This window comes from Lytechinus pictus, chromosome 18 (genome assembly GCF_037042905.1).
Source record: "Lytechinus pictus isolate F3 Inbred chromosome 18, Lp3.0, whole genome shotgun sequence".
Taxonomy (NCBI): Eukaryota; Metazoa; Echinodermata; class Echinoidea; order Temnopleuroida; family Toxopneustidae; genus Lytechinus; species Lytechinus pictus.
The window spans coordinates 12,324,585-12,348,264 of record NC_087262.1 but is presented as its reverse complement, the minus strand read 5'-3'; the positions used below and the strand labels follow the sequence as shown (position 1 = coordinate 12,348,264).

Sequence of the window (23,680 nt, the reverse complement as noted above, 5' to 3'; positions counted from 1 at the left end):
TCCCTTGGTCTCATTTGTATGACGAGATTTCTCCCCTCCCTATATTATTTACCCTCCAACGGCTATCTTTCATACTTTACACCTTTCTCATTACATCATTCCCTTCTTCTGCGTGTCACCTTCTCAATGTTTCTTTCATCTGCCAGTCAATCTCTTTTCTTCTCCTCATCTTTCATTCCTTGAGTTTTACTTTATCTATAACACGAACGAAACATTCAGTGAGATTTGTGAGAATATCCTTTTTATTGTTTATGAATATATACACACTCTTATATCACGAAATATGTACCAAAGCAATTACGTTTGTGTGATAGGACAAAATAACTTCTATCTTATGTGTGAATTCATACAACCAGGCAATGATTCTACGAAACCGAACATATATATACTTCTTGAACATAACTTATATGACAAGGCACACTACATATACGTTGGCGGAATGCATGTCCATCTACGAAGATGAGTGCGACATCAGTCAAAAGAATAAATGACGCAGTGAACTTAAAAAATGCATTGCTTCTTGCAAACTCTTTCTCTCTCTCCCTCTCACTCACTCACTAACACACTACCTTTCTCTCCCTCCTCTCACCATCTCTGTCTCCCTCTACGTTTTAACACTTCAGCGATATATCAGTTTACCCTGACGCAAAGCCATATAATGTAATTTTGTTTCACTAAATACTTCAAAATACAAAACCATGACAGATGCTATCCACTTGCGTAAAATACATTACTGCATGTGGATGAGATATATGTAGATTGAATAAAACTACGCGATTTTGTGATTGTATAAACAACAACACTATCAATATCATATTAGCATGAATTTTCCCTTCAGCATTATATTCATCACATGATGACTTCTGATTTATTAGGAAGTGTATTGTAATAACAAGGAACAAGTAAATGAAGGAACTTTGCTAATTAACTTACATATACAAATATAAAAATATCTACAAGACCGTTAAGCTTAATGCAACTATACAGCTTTATAACCATGAGGCAACATTTGATGGTATTTATAAGACAAAATGAAAGCAATTTCTTTGACATATTTCATAACACACCATGAAAGAAATTTAGCTGCAAAAATGGTGAAATATATATATTACAACAGTCTAAATAAAATGCCACGTCGGATTCATGGTAATTATACCATCGAGCGCAAAGCAATAATGAGGTCAGTTCTATTTCTTTACAAAAGGAAATTGCGAAATGTGATTAGCTGCATAAATAAGTTGTTTTATGAATCATATTTACACCACAGTAGCACCAGAGAATGGCCTCCCACTTACACTTCAAAGTTGTAAAAACAGCATCAACACCGCGGGAGTGGGTTTTCATGTTAGTGTTATTGAAATCAGCGTAGTGTAAAAATATCACTAGCGATAGTCTAGTGTAACAACACTCCATCAGTGTTAATGAACAACGTTCTTTTGCATTACAGTTAATTGATTGTCTATCTGAGAAGCTGCAAAAGTAAAGATAAGTAAATAATAACAATTACACTAGCTAATATAGCGCTCAACACTTACTTTATCAGAAGTCTCTAAGCTCCTACAGTAATGCAGAATAATTACACTTGCTTGAGCAGAGCAGCTGTAACGCGCACTGCGTTTCAAGGAATAAATTCCTTCCTGGTACCAATTTACTCCCAGTCCTGGGTTGAGTGCAGCTCATCGTGAATCAACTTCTTGCTCAAGGAAATTACGCCATGGCTAGGATTCACCGCCGAAGTAGTGTAGTGTCAGTGTTAAATCAACACCGTACTAGTAACACACTATGACCGGCAATAACCTACTGAAACACCCACGTTATTAAACACCACTCTATTGCAGTGAAGTTGAATCGATTGTCTATCTGAATATATTTATATAAAGATAAACTAATGCCAGTTTTATCTGACTTGATCATCGAGTCCTAAATTTTGAAGAAAAAGCGTTACAATTCCAATGAATTAGTGACTATGATTAATCTAATCTTTATCGTTTTCCGTAGCATTCAGTAATATTTCTAAATATTGCAAGTCAGCGAAGTATGATATAAGTTGTTTTAGATTGTCAGCTATGGTGAAATGAGTTTCTAATGCACTGTATTCCTAATAAAAGTACTGGAATTATTAAATTTCTGTGTTAAAGTATGCGATTGTCACTTGAATATGAACCAGTTATATCTTAATAAGCCTGTTCACGGTTGTAAACTGCGCACGACCAGAAAAGGGTCATTTGAGATAAAACATGAAGGTGGCTTTCAAATTCACTGACATAGGCATTTGTGATTTGATGATTATTCATGTATTCCTTTCAAAATGTTTATTTTATAACATCCAAGCTGAAGAGTAATAAATAGAGCCTTAATAATCACTGGAATTTGACAGTAGCCTAAACAATAGTCAAATGTGCCCAAGGCAGACAATAAAACAGATTTCCAAACTTTATCCCTGATGTACTATTCTAGTCACCTGGTCTATACAATGCCTTTTGTTCTTAGAATTTCAATACTCTACCGGTAAAGCTTACGCAACATCTACATTTGAAAATGATAGTGCTTATCCTAATGAAAAATCACAAAGGTCATTTGAGAAAAGTTGATCATGAGCTAACCGTGAACTGGCTTATTAAAACACTTCAAACAAAAAGTAATGATTTGTTTGAGGTTGGACAACGAATATGAACGATTTACAAAAAATGCCAGTCGAGAACCTTTTTTCAAGAAAAGGCCAAAACATTGAATAAGAAATTAAATTGCATAACATGTAAGCATTGCATGAGTATATCTTACCTCATGCATAAAATTGCAACATAATATACCATATACTTGTATATTAATTCTACTTCAAAAATTGTCTCAAAGACAATGAAAATTGCAAAACTATGGATTATTTTGATCCACATTCGATTCTTGACACGTGTAAAATACAAGTACCCATAGTTATAAATCGACGAATTTCAAATGAAACGCATTTTAAATTTCATTAATGTAGCATTTCACCACAAATATCTAAGTGACGCCAGTATCACTGTGTCACAGACTGTCGTAAATAGGGGCTTATTCCTTTGAGTATTACACAAAATTAAATGTACTGTTACAAAAACATCGTACATGCGTTCACCATAACGGTGACTAAGAGACCTTTCCATTTTTAGAATACACATTAGAAATGATACATCACAACCTTTCACCCTCCACAATAATAAAAAAAAAGTTTTTAAGAGAGCACCTCTGATCCATGAGGCAGGCATTGAAAATAATGCAGTCACAACATTGATAGGAAAACAAATCCCGTAATGAATAGTCTTACGCATTATGTTTTGCCTTCACAAAAGGCACTTGAAAAATATTGGCAAAAATAGCACTAATGAGCCCTGTATCTTAGGAATATTGATATATTTCTAGCCGTATGTCAGGGACTAGGATTCGCTGAAAATACCCTTCAAAATCTTTTAAATAACCCCAAGTTCGCACTGCATGTTGCACCGTAATAATATTTTATGTCAACATGAATATCAACTATATCGCAACACCTATTCGATATATATGTTTTCAATTCACATATTCCATGTTATTTCACTATTCATATACTTTTTACACTTCTAAAACTACACTCGCGCGAGATACATAAATAATGTTTCAAAGTACCTCTTCCAATTTGAAAAGCACCAATTGTCATTCTTTTGATTTGTCTACACACTTTATAATGAATAACTCGGCCCATTCAATATTTCGTTGTTATGTACCCATCTCCTTTCTGTTCCATTAGTCAGAAATTCGATGTTGTTTCTTTCGTCATAGTTACGCATTAAAAAGCATCCGCTGATACACTTAAATGGCGCTGCGATCTCATTGTTCCCATAGGAAAATACGTGTATTCCCATAAATTTCACATATTTATTACCAACCATACATGTTTCTCCATTTATACGTCTTTCAGATAACTTTACAGCTTAAAACAATGTCATGAAGTCATTGGCCAATGCCTATAGACAAAAATCTCGAGTCGGATAGAGATTGCGCGCCATCATAAAGGTGTGCCTACTCAGATGTGTATGCTATGGCACACCAACCTTGCCACAGTTAACATTGCAAATATAATTCAAAACGAAAAAGTAAACTTTTCACACAGTAGAAACTCTGTCCACTACAACCATATACTCCTGCGCCATAACCGTCATCGCGTCTCTGGCGTCAACTTCAAAATCGGCGAGCGCACCCTCCAAATCGATGCCCTTCTCGTTCAAAGTGTGCGCAACGGTGATCGGCGCGCACGTATCGACCTTCACCATAGGCTCATTATTGTCGCTAGAACATTGAAGAATTGATGAGTAGCGGAGCGCACGCTGGCGATTCCTGCGGTTGCTGAAGAAGTAGACAGCCAAGTAGAGCGAAGCAGCGATCAGCCACAAGACAGCACCGCAGTAGTTGGCCGGTGTGTACGAGCCGGTCAGATCGAAGCTCAGTCCTAAATTCACAAATGAAAGAAAACATTTTGTAAATGGTAAGAAACTCTATTTTCTTTCTTTCAGAACTTAAAAGACGGACTGATTATATCTTTTCCTCACACATGATCTCAAGAACTGATCACAACATAATTTCAAATTTAGGCCTACTCGAAAAACAGTCTTGATGAAATGTCAGTTATGTTGAAATGGGACCTGTATCAGACAAATACACTTTAGTTTTAGTGGGGATGCACATAGTACCTGTTATAAAAAAAATTGTTCGTAGAATTACGAAGAGCATTTGCACATCGAAAACGGAATGGAGGTGTTTTGTAAACCCCTGTACCGGCCGCGCAGAAAAGTTGTTCCCGGCCTTTCGTTGGAGAACGCGAACGCTTATTTGCGACGGTAGTTGATTTTGGAAGAGACTTTTGGGCCCGTCGTCATGGTCGTAAAACTCTGACCTGCAATGCAAATTGTGTGACATGAGATTTTTTTTCGTTTCGCATCTGGAACGGAAACATTCAATCTGCGTTTCGTGTGCAAAATTATGGTTGCTACTATGGTAACAGCGATATATCCGATTTAGGACGACTTTCCAAAGCCTCATTTGGTTCCTCCAGAGCTCGAGAGGCCGCCCGGGGGCCCCACTTCCATTGAAGAGTGGATACCAGGCGCGACCACGCGTAAAAAGGGAAAGAGTGGGCAAGTACGTTACGTATAGGCCTATATGTAATGTTATAAGGGTGTCAAAAACGATGTTTAAAATACTGAAAAGGAGGATGTTTTCAATACTTGTAGGGTTTCACAAGCTAAATACTTGTTAAGATATGCATTTTCATAATCTGGAAAAGCCTTGCTTCCCTTGTTTAGGGTGCTTTTCGAAACCGCATGGTCGTGCCTGGTATCCACTCATCAATGGAAGTGGTCCCCCCGGGAATTCGAATCTAATCCCCCATTTCTGGGGAAAGTAAAACATAATGCCCATTACATTGTGTGCTAGAGGCATATCGTTTGTGTAGGAGTAAACAAAAGAAATTTCGGCTGGTACGTGTTCAGACCAAGGTAACTCCTTGTTCAGACGTATACATGCTGTGTACATAATCAACGCATGCCAAATGGTTTCTGCTGGAGAGGTGATTTGACCCATGGAATCAATTGCCAGAGATCCACCAATAATTCACATTAAATGCAATATCGATTCGATGGACTGTAATGATCTATATCTAAGCCTTAATTCAGTAACTTTTTCCTCACTCAATATATACTCGATTTGTTTGAAAAACCACTTTCTTATCCATGTCATAATCTATTGTAGGTCCTGCATTTTGAATATCTCCAGCCATTAGTCGTAATGTACATGCATGTATGGTGCGGGTGTCGCGGGAAAGAATTTTGCACACGAAAAGCAGATCTGTAGGGCCTATAACCCCCCTGTAACACAAAGCTTAGCATTGATTGTAGAGCACTTTTCTACGTTTGATTCTATTGACTATAATGTACAATCAATCTTAAAAATCAAGTGTATGATTAAGCGTTAACTTTTGTGTTGGGGGACCCTAATATTAGCGTCCGTGAGGTTTGCGAAAGGTCCCAATTTGAGCTAAATGCGCTATAAACAGTGGCCTTTTTACAACCGATGTCACATCATCACAGCGCCAGATGTCCAATCAATGTACTTGCCCCGGGTGCCGTTTTACACCACTGTCAAGTTGTTTTATGCATTTCACAGATTTTCCTCAAAAATTGCAAACTTTACATAATCATTTTACCAACAGGGGCCGCGGAACGGTTTTCAAAGTGGGGGGAGGGGGGCGCTGACCATGCCAAAAAATCACAATAATATGGTAATTTTTTACATTTTTTTACACGGTTTGGGAAAAAAGTGGGGGGGGGGGGGCTGAAGCCCCCTCCAGCACCCCCCCCCCCCCGCTTCCGCGGCCCCTGACCAAAGCGTTCACTATTTCAGGGTGGGCTTCGTTTTTCGTTTTTGTTTTTATTAAGGTTTACGATAACAGTTGCTCAAAAATACAAAGTGGTAATTTATAACCATTTAGGAAACTTTGAAAGGTTTTCAAATATGGGACATACAAAGAACTCTCTAACACCCTTTTTTCTAGAGTGATGACTTCGGCTTACGCACCTGGTATGACGGCGGCAAGGAGGCAGGCGATACCGTAAGAGACCAGGATCATAGAGAATGATTCCTGATGAACAGAGTGGCCAAAAGTCTCGATAGATGCAGAGAAGACAATAGAATAGCTGACAGCACGCCCCATTCCGGCCACTAAACATTGATATGGAAGAAAGATTCTGTAGACTGTATTACGTTCTTGAAACGAGAAGACCACGATGGAATTGAAAACTAAAGAGGTGCCTAATTCCATGTTGTATTTACGAGTTAAAGTGATCAGTTTTGTTGTTAAAATCATAAACAAAATCGATTTCTAAAGAGGTATTATCCGAAGGTTACACAATGTCGCACTTCCTTTAATTACCATGCATACTGCTTTTTTTTTTTTTTTTTACGTCATGTTGAAAATTTTCGCGCACTTATCTATAATGACAGGCTGGGCTTTCTTACCGACCATATCAACTGCTGAAAGGTTTTTTTTTTCGAAGATTCGCTATCAGATCGTGATGAGGCTTTGAAATTAAAAAAGAAAATTAACGTCAGCAAATGTGTTAAAGGAATACTAACCACAGACATAGGTAATGATGACCGCAGCACTGGAGCTGAGTGTCAGCGAAAAAGTGGCGCATGCGCACACGATACACACAACCGGAAAGAGAAGAGTCCGAGCGCACGGGAGCCGATCTCCGAAGATACCCGTAAGAAGCCGAAAGCCCATCTCGACGAAACTTAATATAGACATGAAGGTGGCTGACCTTTGGGGGCTGTAACCTTCCGAATCCATCATTTCGACCTGGTGAGAGAAAATGGGTAAAAGGAATAGAAGGGGAAAAGGGGGGATTAATCTGTCACTTATGCAGGAATGGGACAACACCACAGCAGATTACACAATACATGCAAAATATTCGTAATAACAGATAAGCATAATTCAGATGATTGTCATGTTTAGAAGATGAATATTGTTAGATGGACCAACGCCTGTTAAGTTGGGGAGGGGGTGTAGCAAACTGATCAACAATGTGAGGTCTCTCAATAACTGTGTGTTATGTGTAACTAGTCTTGAAAATATACATATTGAGATAACCGCAAATGATACTTTGAATTAATTAGGTTATAATTTTATTCATACAGAGAAACTCAAATGTTTTTTTTAGGGGGTAGTGCTTGATTTGCTAATTGATAACATATTTGTGTGGTATGAGTGCATTGAGTGATGAATTAGTGTGTTATCAAACCAGTAGGGCCTATATTACAAGACTACGCAGCTCAGAATGCTGCATTGTGCTGGCCAGATGTATTTGAGGGCTTGAGGTGGCGGTATAAATAAAGGCTAGTGGTTCGTTTCCGCTTTAAGTCTACTACTTTACCCCCCCCCCCCACACACACTTTAAACAGACAAAAACAAGTGGTAGATAAAATCAAAGACGTTTCGGTGTGAATAATTTGTAGGTAGGACCTTTAACAGTACTTGCACATTTTCGATCGAAATAATAGATTCACCAACCTGAACGATATTATTAATCATATTTCCCTATTTAATTATGTTTGTAACTAATAAGCAAAATTTATGAGGCGTAATACCTTTGGAGTATGGGAAATTTTCAAAAAAGTCGCGAGTGAAATCTTACGTAAGCAAGATCTAATTTTCGATATAAATTTGCAATAAAATTGAACAAATTATAGAATATCTCATCTGCTTTCTTTTCCTCCTCTTTCTGTCGTTTCTTCTTTATTTTCTTGTTGGGGGGAGTAATTTCCCCCCAAGGTCCCCCTTTTATAGGCCATTTTAGATTCTTGTACTTGTAAAAACTTAAGATTTCATTATATATATATATATATATAATGAAAGGATAAGTTTTTATTGGGAATATATTCGCATGGAGCTAGACTCTCACCAAGTTATGTTTTCGACCCAAACAACAAATTCACCAGTGGGACATGGGAAGTCAATAACTCCCGGAAAAAACACTCGCCATTTGTTTATTTCTTAACCCTCCAATATCATTTTTTAAAGAAAAAAGAGTTTTCATCTTCTGAAAGAAAAACTGTTTGAAAAACCATCATGAAGATTAAAAGAGTAATTCAACATATACATTCATGAACCAATGTTCCTTGTTAATTTCACTATACACCGCTGTAGATCTGTTTAATTTAACAATATTTATTTATCAGTTATTAGGGTTGCGACCCTCATGTGACAAATTCTGGACCCCGTGCCCACTCTATATGTTTTTAATTTCCACTTTTCTCTCACCATTACAACAGAGATAACAGCGAATGGGTTAGTAATAATTGTGAACATTATAAAAATATCATTCTACTACAAAATTCTCACGATGAATGCTAAGCAGAAAATAAACACAAAATAAATGGAAAAAAATAGATGAATAATACACCACAGGCTACACAATTTCACACGCTGGGTAGAATGATTCATAATCGCTTCAGAAGTTCAATAAATCGGTAAGAATTATTGTCTGTTTCGGAAAAGGGCTCTGTTTTTATTTTTATAATGGCTTTGGATAAGATCTGTACAATAGAGTATTTTCACTTATAAGGAATTACAAAAGAAAACGTTACATTATACAAAAGAATAATAATTTATAGCATGGTAACAGTCAATACAATTTTTATGAATGATATGAATGATATTCATTTGCAGAAATAAAAATGTTATAAAATAGTGTTTTTATTCAAAATAGTGATTATCTTCTTGCCATTAGAACAAGATAACAATTTGGACTATTTTCTATCCATGCTCTACACGTCGGATCTTATGGTTGGGATGGGCGCCCTCTGTCGGTGTGTGGCTGAGGGAACTGAGACCGTCGCTCTGCATCGTGGTTGATAACGGTCGATGTCCTCGATCTGGATGAACTTATGGGCAACGATGTTGAAAACGTTGATTTAAAGAAAATATAGGGCATAAAATTTACACACCGACTTTTTAAAAGGCAGTGCAATTTTCAAAAAAGTTTCGGGGATTTTTGTAAATTTGCTTTCTAGAAGCCGTCATTGTTTCACTACGAAAATATTGGATTTGTAGTCCGCAAGTCGCCAAATGATAAAATATCAATGCATCCATGCAACTTTTTTCGGATACCGCTCGTTACACCGAAGGTTCGTTATTCCGACGGTTAAAAGCTCCGAAGGTTCGATATTACGAAGATTCGATATATCAATGTTCCGAAATGTTAGTACGAAATGCTACTCATCCAAGGCTTTTATTCATAAATTATAATATGGTTCGATATTCTGAAGTTTGGATAAATAGGAAAACGAAATAAATTTTGTTACTCCGACAATAAGTTTCGTTATTCTAAAGTAGAAAAATAGAGTAAGGTTCTTGCACAAAGTCATCGGTTATTTTCGTACGAAACTTCGTAATAATGAACCTTTTGTTTCCGGATTTATGACCATAAAAAAACCTTTATAGTCGGAGATTCTTTGGAATGTATTCAAACATCAGTGTATGCAATTTTGCCTGTTTCGGAATAGCGAGTCTTCGATATAACGAGCGTATACCATTTTTGATCCAATTGAAAAAGTGACCCAAAATGTTCATGCATTTTTTTATTCAATATGTTCGGAAGCAAAACAGACGGTTAGTGGCATTCGTTAACTCTCTTCACCTTAGTTTTCTCATTCGAATCGAAAAAGTGACATTTCCGTTCCCTAGTATCAAACATTTCCTTGTCTTGTTTGATATGATGGAATACAGTTCCCCCTGTGGGATATTCCATAAATAACGACCAAGGTACACTTGGATAGATAAATCGGGCAAGGCTGTCAACCAAAGAAGCTGTGTATATTGATGTACCTCCGCAGCAGTCTATGCCAGGCTATAACGAGGATACTAAATTTGGCGCTCAAAAATTCAGGGAATTCATTCCCTGCGGTTTACCTAATTTCAGCTACGTGGAGAATGACTTATGTATTTCGATGTAATGTCAAAACAAACTACTGAAACTTAACCGCCGTTTCCCCAGTGCTCATTATAGATCATACCTTCAGTCTTAATTTAAAAAAAAATAAAAATAACCATGGAATGTTTTATTTGCTGTTTTGGAAATCATCGGAGCGGGTTCAATCTGAAATGAAAGTCGTTGAAACCGTCCAGTCGACTCCCAAACAACGTTTTTGACTTGGATAATAAAAGCATCGACGAATTTAAAAAACATGCGCGAAGAGAGTTAAATATGCCCATATATATTAGCGGGTACTAGGTAAGCCGACAGAATACTATAGCAGACATAGCATGAATTGCATGTTTGTTCGAGGTATCCTCTTAATTTTTGACAAACGAATAAGGGGAAATCAAAGTTATAAATTAAGAGAGTGGATACAGAAGAGATAAACAGAAAATACCACAGTTTATTAGAATTAAGAGAAAATATAGATCATGAGGGCATATACAAGGATGCTGGTGAGAGAGAAAGAGGGAGAGAGAGAGAGCAAAGAAAACAATGGAGAAAGAGAATGAGGGATGGTTGGTTGATAGAGGAGGAGGGGGATGTGAGAGGTTGAATGGTGCTGAGAAATAGGAATTGAACATTTTGCTACTACTTGAGAAAAAAATTAAATATTACAGTGTTTTGTTGTTTTTCTTCAAATCACAATAGTGTATTTTCTTTCTTTCACATCACTTCTTTGTTTATTGAATTTAATAATTGTGATTGGATCATTAGTTTATATTCTATACATTACTCTGTTCAAATTATTATTCTAGACTATATTTCAGTTATAACTTTACTGCCCGGTCCCTACGATTTGCACTTTTAGATTAACAAGATCTTTGCCCATCTTACATCAGAGAATACCTCCAGACTATGTTCATGCTATGTCTGCCTGTAAAACAATAACTTACGATCGGGGTGGTGGGAATTGGTTGTAGAATCCCTTGGGGACTCGTCGGTTGATTTATGGAGAAGGACATACTCCCTGATCGGGCCGACGATTTTCTCTTAATTTCCCCCTATTTCCCAATCTTCTCTTTTGCCAATAAAGATGCTGCACTTCCGTTGCTTGACTGTCCGATCGGACATGATGTAGCCAGTACAGGATCCCGCCAGGCAACCATCGATCTTTAAGAGCTATCCAAGACGGAACCCGAAAAGGTTGTCGAGAACGCCAGCCAGGATCCCTCTTGCATCAAGGATGAATATCTTCTATGAGTAAGGCCACTGGCATTTGTTGCTTGAGGAAATCGCTTCAAAGGAGGAACAGCTTCAGAGCCCGAGCAGCAGGAAAGAAAAGGCCACCAAACACCTGAGAGCTTAGAGGTAGCGTCAGCATCTTCTCGACATCTCATCTCAACCGGAAGTTACAGAGAGGCCTCTCTGACACAGGTTCGAAGCTCGGCAACCATTACTCATCCTGGCTAAATCTTGTTCTGATATAAGAGAGACAACATTTGCTTCAAAATGGGGCCAAATTAATTAGTAAAGGGGGAAATATTTAGATGGACAGTACTACGAATCTCTACATTCTGACAGAGACCCTAGTTAGCTGATCATAAAATCAGAGGGTCTAAAAAAATCTTTTTAAGCCCAGCCCATATAACTTTTTATTTCTTTGTTGAGAACCTGTTCTTAGACAGGAAAAAAAAAATACCCACCCTATCGAAGTGATTTACTATGAACCATGCACACTTACGGAAAGAAGATGTGGTATATCAGAAATCTTAGTGCTACGGATCCCTGGTGGTATATGGAGAAGGCTTTGGGCACCACCTAGCAATCAGACAGCAGGGCATAACATATTGATGTAAGTTTGGTCCCTTAACCTCCAGGAGTTCAGCTTCTGATGCCAACCCATTCTGCATAGCCATCACGGATCACACTTACCCCTGTTCCTTACTTAACTACGGGAGTGAAATTTATCAGTTAGCCATTTCATAATTCGGTATCAAATCAATCGCATTACAAAAAGCTTACGAAATATCCTAGCAAAAGACATGGAGTTATATTAAATCAATGCATGATTATCAATTATTTTGAGAGTTAAGTTTTGAGAAGAGGAAAGGTCCTACTCACCAGGTTTATCACGTTGAATACCATGCAGACATTGGACATCATGTTAGCCACACAGAACATCCAGTGAATTGGGTCTTTGACGAGCTTGATGTAGTTCTGTCTACTCTTCAGTCTTCGCTCTCTTTTCAGTTCATCTTCACCCCTGAACAGCTTGATCAGCAAGCTCTTCCTCTTCTGGGAACCAGCTGAGGACATTATAGCAGCACTGGTCGAAGGAATGTTAGATAGAGTAAGTAGTGCCTTCAAGGAGGCGTCCTCAGTGGCAGTTTCTGATGCATTGGTTGTCCCTTTAGTGGAGGCAGGTCGTTTGTACACGACAGCACATGAAAGGCAAATGACGAACATCAAGGCGGCTACACACCGAAGGGTATTTCTCCAGCCAAAGTGCTCATAGGCAATCTCCAGTACGGGGCAGCAAATCAGCGCACCTGATGAGAAAAAAAAATAGAATAACATTAGGGTCATGTGGTATAAAACTTTCTTTGGTTCATAAACTACTTGGATTTGATAGGTAGGTCAGCATTCAATAGGGTAGTCAGAAACTAGTCACCACGTTTTATTCACCATCAACTTTGAGAGTCCTCAAAGTAATTTTACAATCGAGCCAGAGGTTTTCTTAGGGGACCTTTTCTTGAAAGAAATTGTAGCAATTATGACCACATGATTCTGCCCACACTTTAATATGTCACATAACTAAAGAGAGAGGGATTCCCTTGTATTCGGTATGGATAGAGTCACAAGACTGACAAGAAGACAGAAGAGGTAGGACACCTACCTAGAGAAGAGCCAATTCCCGGGAGAGTGGTCGGAAGGGCGCAGTCATTACTGTCGAAGTGCGAGGCGATGAGACTCATCGAACCGGTGATCACCAGGTTGACTCCAAACCCAAACACAAGACCAAAGGTGACGAAGAGGGGCCATATGGACGTCGCGAAGGAGGACGAGAGGATTCCCGTGGAGCAGAAAATGGCAGCAAGGATGGCGATCTTCCGAGGACCGTATCGTTGGTAGAGCGAGTTGACGAACGGTGATGTGATTCCGATGGACCAGCCAAGGGAGGCTACCCAACCTGAAAGCATAGTTGAGAAAAATAAATAGTAAACTTCCTTTGTTCACTTATTACTGGGAAATTCTTTGAATTATAATTCGCAATATATCTGAAACAGTTACCATCAAGTAGTTCCTGATTAATTATGGTAAATTGTTAGGTTCTTGATGGATTGGAAAGAGTGCTATTGTTTCCGAAAGTCTAAGCTTAAATGGGTCAACAAAGGGGAACCTCACTGATACCTTCTTATTCGATACTTATTCTCTGCTGATTTTAAATTCTGAAACGTGAAGGAATTTATGTTTTACCAGTTTCAATAGCCGTAGATTTCAGGTCTCTTCTAAGGCACATGTAAAGCGGACCAAAAGCGTTGAAGAAACCCAGGACTATTGTAAAGACCATGGAAGTGGCAATGGTCATTACCCATCGCAAGTATCTTGGGTTTGTCCACAGTTCCTTGAAGAAACTGATCATCTTGAGGGCGCCCGTCTTGCAGCCACCTGTCGTTGCTGCCTCGTCCTGGTGAACCGTATGGATGGTGTCTATGGGATTCGCCTCGAAGACAGCCGGGGAAGGGTCATCTTTCCATGAGACAAGCTGTCCACAGCCGGTAGTACAGGCATCGTAGAGGGAGTTGTTGTTCGGATGGGGTGTCATGATTTTGCCAACCTTCTCTGCAGATTTTGAAATATCATAGGATGAGAACTTGTTAACAAGTTAGTTTCAACAGGACTTTAAAGACGCACATTACACAATCATAGCAAGTCGAATTCACGCATCAAAAAATGAAAACTTCCTCAAATATAAATCTACAAACATATCGTTTGCATAGGACGCACACTTCACAAACCCATCAAATAAATCAGAGAAACAATTATTTTATAAATACTTTACAATATATTATATATATATATAATGGTGTCGTGCGTCATCTTTTGAGTTGGCCTCATCACAATATATATATATATATATATATATATATATGTGTGTATTGATCGAGAATTATAAACTTCTTCACGAGTGTATCAATATGACTTATTGGCGATAGTAGAGATATATTCTGGAATAACTCAATTCCTGGCAAATTTGGAGTGCTTGGTGTAAAAGTCTAGAGAAAAAATGGCAGCTATATATTCGTTTCCCCTACATCACATTGAACTCTTCCAAGCACTGAAAAAAGGGAAATCGCTGAGAGTAATCGGCATTGTGCCCAAGTATACCCCATAAGAAACTTGATATGACTCATTAGTGTATCTGTAAGAAAGAAATATCGTAGGTAAATAAATTTGCGCTGAGTCATCACAATCTCTAGTTGAGAAAACTAGTTAGCACCAGTTTCCGGAGAGGACATGAAGTCCGTTTCCTTAATTAATTTGATCTTGTGTGACTACATTGCGCAATGCCTCTCAAGAAACGAGTGGTTATAACGCATTCGATACCATCTAATTTTAGAAACTGCAAATCAGTTGGGATAACCACTGCTGTCAAAAAGATCGAGGGCCGCAGAGTCGGGGGCTGAGGGTGCCAACTCCCCACTTTTTTCACGTGTATAAAAAAGTGAAAATTTACACTTTTGGCTCAAGCCCCGCCGTTCTTTATGGTTCTTTAAAGCTTTCGAAAGCTCAATAGTTCATTGTATAGTGGAATCCAAACCATAAAATGTGATGTTTGGATATAATAGGGCTGAGTAACCATGCACATTGTATGAGGTTTCCCGTTAAACATTAATAACTGACCCTTCTGTCGCCAACAAAGGGGAGTATGTTTTATTGCTTTGGAGCCATTTTCTAATACTCGAATTCAGATTGGAAACATGAGTCATCCGTCGTCTCTGAACAATCGTCTAAAATATTCTCGCTGGCTGTGGTTTGCAAAAGAACTATATACCCTCAATAAAAATTGATCTAATTCGATTACGTAATACTAAAACGAATGATACGAGCTGTCATCTACTTTCAATATGAAATGTACTTCTTAAGGTCACTGATCTAATGATTGGAGACCACCTGCAGTAAATTAAGTAGATCAAGAACAGCAAGTTTTCCCTTCATTACTTTTTGTCTAAGTCATGTCAAAATACTAGTCTGGGACATAATATACTTTTACACCCACAAAAGCATGAAATAGCATGAAGCATGAAATAGGATATGCAAATTAGATATATGATTTCATACAAAATATCCTAACATTTTCAAAAATTATACTCTAAGCATATTATGTGATGTTCGAATGGCTTATCTTAGCGCATTAATCAAACTGTAAAAAAAAAAAAAAGGCGATTCTCGCATCACCGCTTGCGGAACCCCGAGTACTGAGGGGACTTCGCCCCGATTTTTCTTTCAGTGAAAAGAACCTTTAAAATTGCCATTTTAATGGAGAGGGTGGTCATCCAGTCCCCATTCCTTCACTTTTAAAACCATTCCGCGGCCCCTCGCTATTTCAACCACAAAGGAAAGGCGCTAAGAAATCCTTTTATTTTCATAAATGAATCATGTATTCATTCTTTTCATATCGTTTATTTCCATTTCCAACAATCACAATATAATATCATGGCCATACCTCTCGATATAATAATCAATAAAACATGAAGAACATTAGATAATCATACAATATATAAATCAAGATAATCACAAGGTAGAATCATATACTATCTTTTAGAGAGAGAGAGAGAGACCCGGGAGAGACCATGAACATTCAATTTTAAAGGTCAAGTCCACCCAAGAAAAGTGTTGATTTGAATCAATAGAGAAAAATCAAACAACCATAACGTTGAATATTTCATCAAAATCGGATGCAAAAGAAGAAAGTTATGACATTTTCAATTTCCCTTATTTTTCACAAAACAGACATATTATACACGACTCAGTGATATGCAAATGAGAGAGTCGATGATGTCCCTCACTTATTATTTCTTTTGTTTTTTATTTTTTGAATAATACATTTTTTTTTTTTAAACAGGTGCACACCAAGTTACCAATAATGAATATAGCATTTCCATTTATTTGAAAGCATGATAAAAGAGCTTGTACATTAGATGCTTTGCTCACGGGCATGGGTGCCGCGGCCGGGGATCGAACCCCGGACTTTCTGGCCCGTATTCTGAAGTCAGGTTTAACTTAAACTCAGGTTTAAAGTTGTGGTTTAAGCATGGATAGCCAATTGTTACATCAATCACTAACAGTAAAGATATCTTATTTCAGCTCATTAGGCTCTCAAATCATTCATGATCGTCTAGGAAGTATAAAAAGATGATTGTCTTCACCAACGATGAATCAGGATTGAAGAAAAAGCACAGTAAACATAAAAAAACATACAACTTAACAATAAAACTTTTGGCTTCCCATAATTTCAGCACAGAGTTAGACCATGATCTAAGTTAAACCTGACTTCAGAATACGGGCCCCTATGTATAGCCAGGCGCCTTAGACCACTAGGCCACGGCACCTTCGACAGTAAGGACGATTGACTTAATCATAAACTGTTAAAATAATGGTCATTCTACATGTTCAGGGAGGAATGAAATTTTGGGCGTTGTGGCGTGCGCCTGTAATCCAAGCTGTGGGGAAGTTACAAATTGATGCAGAGGTTCGAGCCCTGGTAACGTCTTCCGGATGGTGACGTTAAAGGTCGGTCCCAGACGTAAATAATTATATCTGATTGATACACGTCTGACAAAACTCAAATACACACACACGTTTCACACATGACAATGAGAAAATTCAATTTTTTATTTCATGTAATAAAATTAAATACAAAAGAAATAGTGAGTGGGTGACGTCATCAGTCTGCTCACTTGCATACCGACCGTACCAGGACGTGCATATATGACTGTTTTGTGAAATTAAGCAAAACTTTAAAATATCATAACTTTCTTATATTACATCCAATTTTTATGAAATTTTCAGTGTTACGCTTGTTGGATCTTCCTCCTTTTATCAAAAAATCAATTTTTTGGGGTGGACTTGTTTTTTAAAAGTCTTCGATCTTTAAAGCAGGGAGTTATTTTATTACCAAGTTATTGAAACCTTTCAAGGATATGACGTCACTGTAATGACGTCAATTTGTATGTAATTATATGAAACCATTCATGTCAAAGCTGAATTCTAATCACTGCCATTTCAGGATATTTAATCTGATAAAGTTATCTTTTTCTCTTTCGTTTCAACAACGTTCAGATTCAAAATGATTTTCATCGTTCGGGGGTCGGGACAAAATATTCTACGATTTCTTTTTTAATGGCTTCGCTCTTTAAAGCAGGGAGGTGATATCAAGTTATTGAAACCTTTCAAGGAGATGACGTCGTTGTAATGACGTCAATTTGTATCTAATAATGAAACCATTCATGTCGAAGCTGACTTTTAATCACTGCCATTTCAGGATATTTAATCTGAGAAAGTTCTCTTTTTCTATTTTATATCAACAACGTTCAGATTCAAAATGATTTTCATCGTTCAGGGATCGGAACATAATATTCTACGATTTCTTTTTACCATTTAAACAACATTTGGTTGGCTGCGTGCACCTTCTCTCCGCCCTAAGCCCTCGGCCTGTTGTTCCCAATCCAAAATCCATACATACACCGTTAACATTAAAATACTGATTCTGACTTCCTTCGTGGTTTCGTGTTATTTTATATTATTGACATACCTTATTATAAATTTAATTTCCCTTTTTTTTTTTGGGGGGGGGGGGGGTCTGGTACGTGCATGGGTATATTAGAATCCTCTCGATCCATATTCAGCCCCTCTTTTTCAAGTTCTCTTATTTTTGTTAGTCTGACCAGGGAAGTGTTATAACACTTCCCTGGTCTGACCTAAATCTGTCTCTCCCATGATATTTCTTTATTCTTTAGTTGGATTCATACACCCTTTACAGATCTATGTCAGAATTAACGAGTGTCCCAGATGTTTTCATTATAATTTCTTCCGTCTCTCAATCACAATCTGTTGCTCTCTTGATAGTTCCTGAATATCTATCCCATGGATCCCGCTGTCAGTACCCCCCCCCCCCCCGTGGCGCGTTTTCCCATGATCCATCTCTTCACCGTTCAATTGCCCTCCTCTTCTCCAATTTCTGCCCCCCCCCCCCCCTATAGTCTGCTGGGCAAACCCTTCACTCGAGTTAAGGGTCTGAGGCTGCGTTTATCCGACCTCAAGCCAGAATCGTGATTTGAATCATGATTGGAATCATGATTCAAATCACAAACATGAATCACAATTACTACAGAATCAGGGTTTAGACGACCTTCGTTCCAACGCTGTTTCTCCTCGGATTCGGACCGATCCAGTGCGCATCACAGTGCGCAGTTTGACCCAGGAAGTATAGGTCAACGTTGGACACTTAATTGGAGGTCGGCGACGTACATGTGATGTGACAACGTGGGGCGCGCGCCTTGGCAAGAACCGGAAATAGCTCGACACAATGACGTCATATAATCATGATTCAAATCACGATATCGTTTATCCGAACATTTTCGTACGTGATTCTGCAGAAACGTCTTTCCAAACGCCCTTTTTTTCGTAGTTCATGTTTGTGATTCTAATCATGATTATATTCAATTTCGACTAAACGCAATCGTGATTCTGCAGAATCGTGATTTGAATCATGATTGGAATCATGATTATAGGGTAAAAAAGTGGCGGATAAACGCACCCTGAATGTGCAGCCTAATCATGCCTTGTGTACTGAAGGCCCTATCTAAACAGCAAGTTTTTGTATGTGCTACGTACGGTCTTTGCGTGGAGTCACACTTGCTGATCAAACTTTCAATCAGGGTCTGTGCCTAGCTGCAGACTACCCCCCCCCCCCCCATCCGCAACTCCCGAGCTCCCTCTCGATCCGGTTCACCGTTGTAATAGGTCGATGCCATTATCCACCTTCCTCCTTAAAGGACAAGTTCACTCCAACAAAAAGTTGATTTGAATAAAAAGAGAAAAATCCAACAAACATAACACTGACAATTTCATCAAAATCGGATGTAGAATAAGAAAGTTATGACATTTTAAAGTTTCACTTAATTTAACAAAACAGTTATATGCACATTCTGGGCCCCGTCTTACAAAGAGTCACGATTGATCCAATCAATCATAACTCTATGGAAATCCATCAGTGTCATAATTTTTTCGACAGGAAATTTGCAAAATGTCCTTTGTAACAAAGGAGATCACACCAACTTGTCAAGAAATCAATGAATTTATGGATATACATTCATATCTAGAATTTGTTTGAACAAACATGCATTTAATATGTTGACTTTGCTGGCTTTCCATAGTTGCGATTGACTGGATCAATTGCAACTCTTTGTAAGACGGGCCCCTGGTCTGTATGCAAATGATGAGACTGATGACATCATCAACTCACTATTTCTTTTGTATCTTATTATATGAAATATGAAATATTCAAATTTTCTCCTCATTGCCAAGTGAAACAACGATTAATTCCTCCCTGAACATGTGGAATTAGCATTGTCTGATACTATATGGTTCAGTCAAGTTGGTCCTTATTGTCAAATTTGTAAAAAATGAAATATTATATAATTCAAACAATAAAAAAACAAAAGAAATAGTGAGTGATGGACATCATCAACTGACTCACCTAGTTGTGCATATCACTGTTTTGTGAAAAATAAGCGAAACTTTAAAATGTCATTACTCTCTTATTTTACATCCAATTTTGATGAAATTTTCAGTGTCGTGCTGGTTTGATTTTTCTCTATTTATTCAAATCAACATTTTTCTGGGGTGGACTTGACCTTTAAATAGCCTTTAAACAAGGCACCGTGTCTCCTACCAAACACCTATACCGACTGAAGAAAGGCTAATCGCGAAAGCCCAAAAAAACAACAACAACAAGTCCAACCCCTTTCTCCTGCTATCCCCGATTCCGTTCTTTCCTCTCTCCCTACCTCTCCTAGTCTAGATCTGGACGTTAGTAGTTATTTGTTTGGAAAAACCTACACTCGCTCACAGTCTCACACAAATACATCCTCTCTCTTTTCACCTCTCATAACAAAAGGTGAAAAGAGAGAGAACTGATGCAGGGTTTTCCACACAAATAACTACTAACGACAAGATCTAGACTACCTCTCTCCCTCCACAATCATCCTTATTTCCACATCGTTTTCACATAATGGACTGTACTAAAGGTCATTTTGACGGTTGAGAGTGTCTTGTCACGCAACTACCTCCGGTTGCTGGAGAAACACTCCCCCATAATGAAGAGAAATCATTCCACTTAGCATAATTTATGCTCTATTCTCTATTCTTCGAGCAATATCCCAGGGACGCAGCCCACTGCAAATGCATACACGGGTGTGCGTTGTCTGCAACGCTACAAGGTTGGGAAAGAAAATGGCCGCCCAAGCCAAGTTAACAGATAATTCATCTGTCTTTGACACGAAGTCATGCAAGCTCTTGAAGAGGAAGAAGTACGGAAATATTCGTTTCAGTTCCCCTATCTTTGTCAAGAACATTTTTCATAGCGTTTGATGTTTATTCCTTCTCAAAATAACATATTTTGTGGCGATTTCGGTGATCAGTGGTTTTCTTTCCGTTCGAAATCTCTACTTTATTTTGGCGGGAAAGTCGATCGGAATGGATTCCATGAAAATATCAGTATGGTGGCACATATTATTATGGGTCCTTCAAAATTCTTGCAAAACTGAAATAAAGAAATCGACCACAGAGTCAAATGATGGAGCTTTCGTAATTAATAATCGTCCTGACGTGACTGTATACAGTCATGTCAGGACGTGTGTTGCCCAATCTAACAAGTGAGAGACGAGTGAGAGAAAGGATTAACGTAAGCAAATTTTGCATCCTAGCAGAACTACGGTATAACACAGAAACTGTGGAAACGACTTGTTCATGTGAACAACAATATATTCAATGCAACTCATTTATTCAATTCATTATAAAAACATGATATACGTATGAAAAGAATTGTGATACAAGTACCCAAAACGGTATCGTAACAATGATGATAATTCGCATACATCTATCTGCCAAGTACGTAGGTTTATATGGCACTGTTCTGAACCACATTGTCGGAATAAATTGCAAATAGAATAATAAATAATACTGCACTTCTGTTAGCAACTTGAAATAATCGTGGTGAATAGACTACAAAGTCATGAATGAAGAAATCGTAATGAGTAGGGGGGGGGGGGGTACGTTTCACGTTCCGCTTCAAAGGGGATATTTAAACCGATTGCACGGCACCGTCCTCATCAAAGACGTGGGAAACCTCAAGACTTTCCATCATAGAGCAAAACCACTGTATGGCTTTAGAAGGGAAGTTTTCAAGGTGATAGTTTGTTTCAATAAAAGGAGAACAATTAGAAAAAAATATTGGTGAAGGTTTGAAGGTTTCGTGGCAATTCAGAATAAATAATTTGCAGCCGTCCCAACACACGGGATCTGGCGAAAAAATTAGATGGAAACATGCAAGGGTAAGCGTTTATTGGACAAGATGAAAAGGCATAAATATACCACGGGAATACCCGCGTCTATATATATCGATCGAATATCAACCGATGACTTGATTGTCTTAGCTCCAGTGTATATAACCTAAATGAATTATGCGGGTCTATTTCCATGGCAGAGTGTAATAGAGGTTCAAATAATGCAGAATGTTTATAAGTATTAACAGCGATAATATTAAACTTAAAGGTCAAGTCTACCCCAGGAAGATGCTGACTTGAATAAAAAGAGAAAAATCAAACTAGCATAGTGCTAAAAATTTCATCAAAATCGGATGTAAAATAAGAAAGTTATGACATTTTAAAGTTTCGCATATTTTTCACAAAACAGTGATATGCATGCACAACTAGGTGAGTCAGTCGATGATGTCCATCACTCACTGATTCTTTTGTTTTTTATTGTTTGAATTATACAATATTTCATTTTTTATAGATTTGACAATTAGGACCAACTTGACTGAACCATATACAATGCTAATTCCACATGTTCAGGGAGGAATTAATCATTGTATCACTTGACAATGAGGAGAAAATTAGAATATTTCATATTTCATATAATAAAATACAAAAGAAATAGTGAGTGGATGACGTCATAGTCTCCTCATTTGCATACCAGCCAGGATGTGCATAATAATAACTGTTTTGTGAAATTAAGCGAAACTTTAAAATGTCATAACTTTCTTAGTTTACATCCGATTTTGATGAAATTTGCAGTGTTATGCTTGTTGGATTTTTATCTTTTTATTCAAATCAACTTTTTGTTGGGGTGGACTTGTCCTTTAAGTATATTAAAGAAGCAATTGACTTGCGAGAACTGAGAGCGAGCTATTGCATAATCGTGGTATTATTTCCGCAATGTACTATATATCAGGCCTACCATATCATATCAGACCAACACCCCCATTAACGACGAGCTATGTTTAAAGGAGCAAAATTCATTTAACAGTATTACAGTAATTCTTCGAATCGGATTTGAAATTGATAATTATTCATTATTTTTAAATCATCATAATATACATACTGATATAAAATCAAGTGACATTATGTAAGTAAGACTAAATGAAAGATTCATTACATTTGACGACTTACCTCCGGTCTTGCCAAAGAGATGCCGAATATGATGACGATGGTGCTTTGTAAACGAGATGAACAATGCAACTGCCGAGAGCTACATCAAATGTCGATAAACAACTTTTACATGAATTGTAGCTCTACAAAAGACACGGCGTGGCTGATTTGTGTTCACGGTGAATAATGAAAGCTAGAGTCTTCAATGCCGCATCCAATGCAACGATATTGCTTATCGCAGAGATAAAATGATTATCATTTCGAGACTGCAATGTACACTCAGTATTGCGATGAACGTCGATGATGAAATCAGTTTTGTACTGTTTTGCGCATGACCGGCGCAATCAGCCGACGACTCTCGCTTATTTGCCTTTTGTGTCATCACCAGCTGATTGAGTAAATAAACTAAGCAAGCTCACTGACTGTGAATATTCATAGATTTACACGGCGACTCCGCCCTTTTAAGAACCGGTAACC

At 37.9% G+C, this 23,680-nt stretch overlaps 1 protein-coding gene across 5 annotated transcripts; it reads right to left on the bottom strand.

Moving 5' to 3' along the window:
- Positions 1–219: 219 nt before the first annotated feature.
- Positions 220–23,605, bottom strand: LOC129281909 (monocarboxylate transporter 13-like). 5 transcript variants are annotated; one of them, XR_010296431.1, is made up of 8 exons: positions 23,225–23,605; positions 13,965–14,330; positions 13,384–13,677; positions 12,609–13,036; positions 7,141–7,366; positions 6,583–6,726; positions 2,625–4,459; positions 220–2,183 (listed from the first exon to the last, which is right to left on the bottom strand). XR_010296431.1 is itself a non-coding variant. In XM_064112892.1 (7 exons), the coding sequence occupies exons 2-7, from the start codon at positions 14,311–14,313 to the stop codon at positions 4,116–4,118; spliced, it is 1,785 nt and encodes a 594-aa protein (XP_063968962.1). In that variant the 5' UTR covers positions 14,314–14,330; positions 23,225–23,525; the 3' UTR covers positions 220–4,115. The 5 variants fall into 5 exon arrangements, 3 of the variants coding, with proteins under 3 accessions (XP_063968962.1, XP_063968965.1, XP_063968964.1); XR_010296432.1 differs by having other exon boundaries at positions 14,080–14,330; positions 23,225–23,492; XM_064112892.1 differs by having other exon boundaries at positions 220–4,459; positions 23,225–23,525.
- Positions 23,606–23,680: the final 75 nt, after the last annotated feature.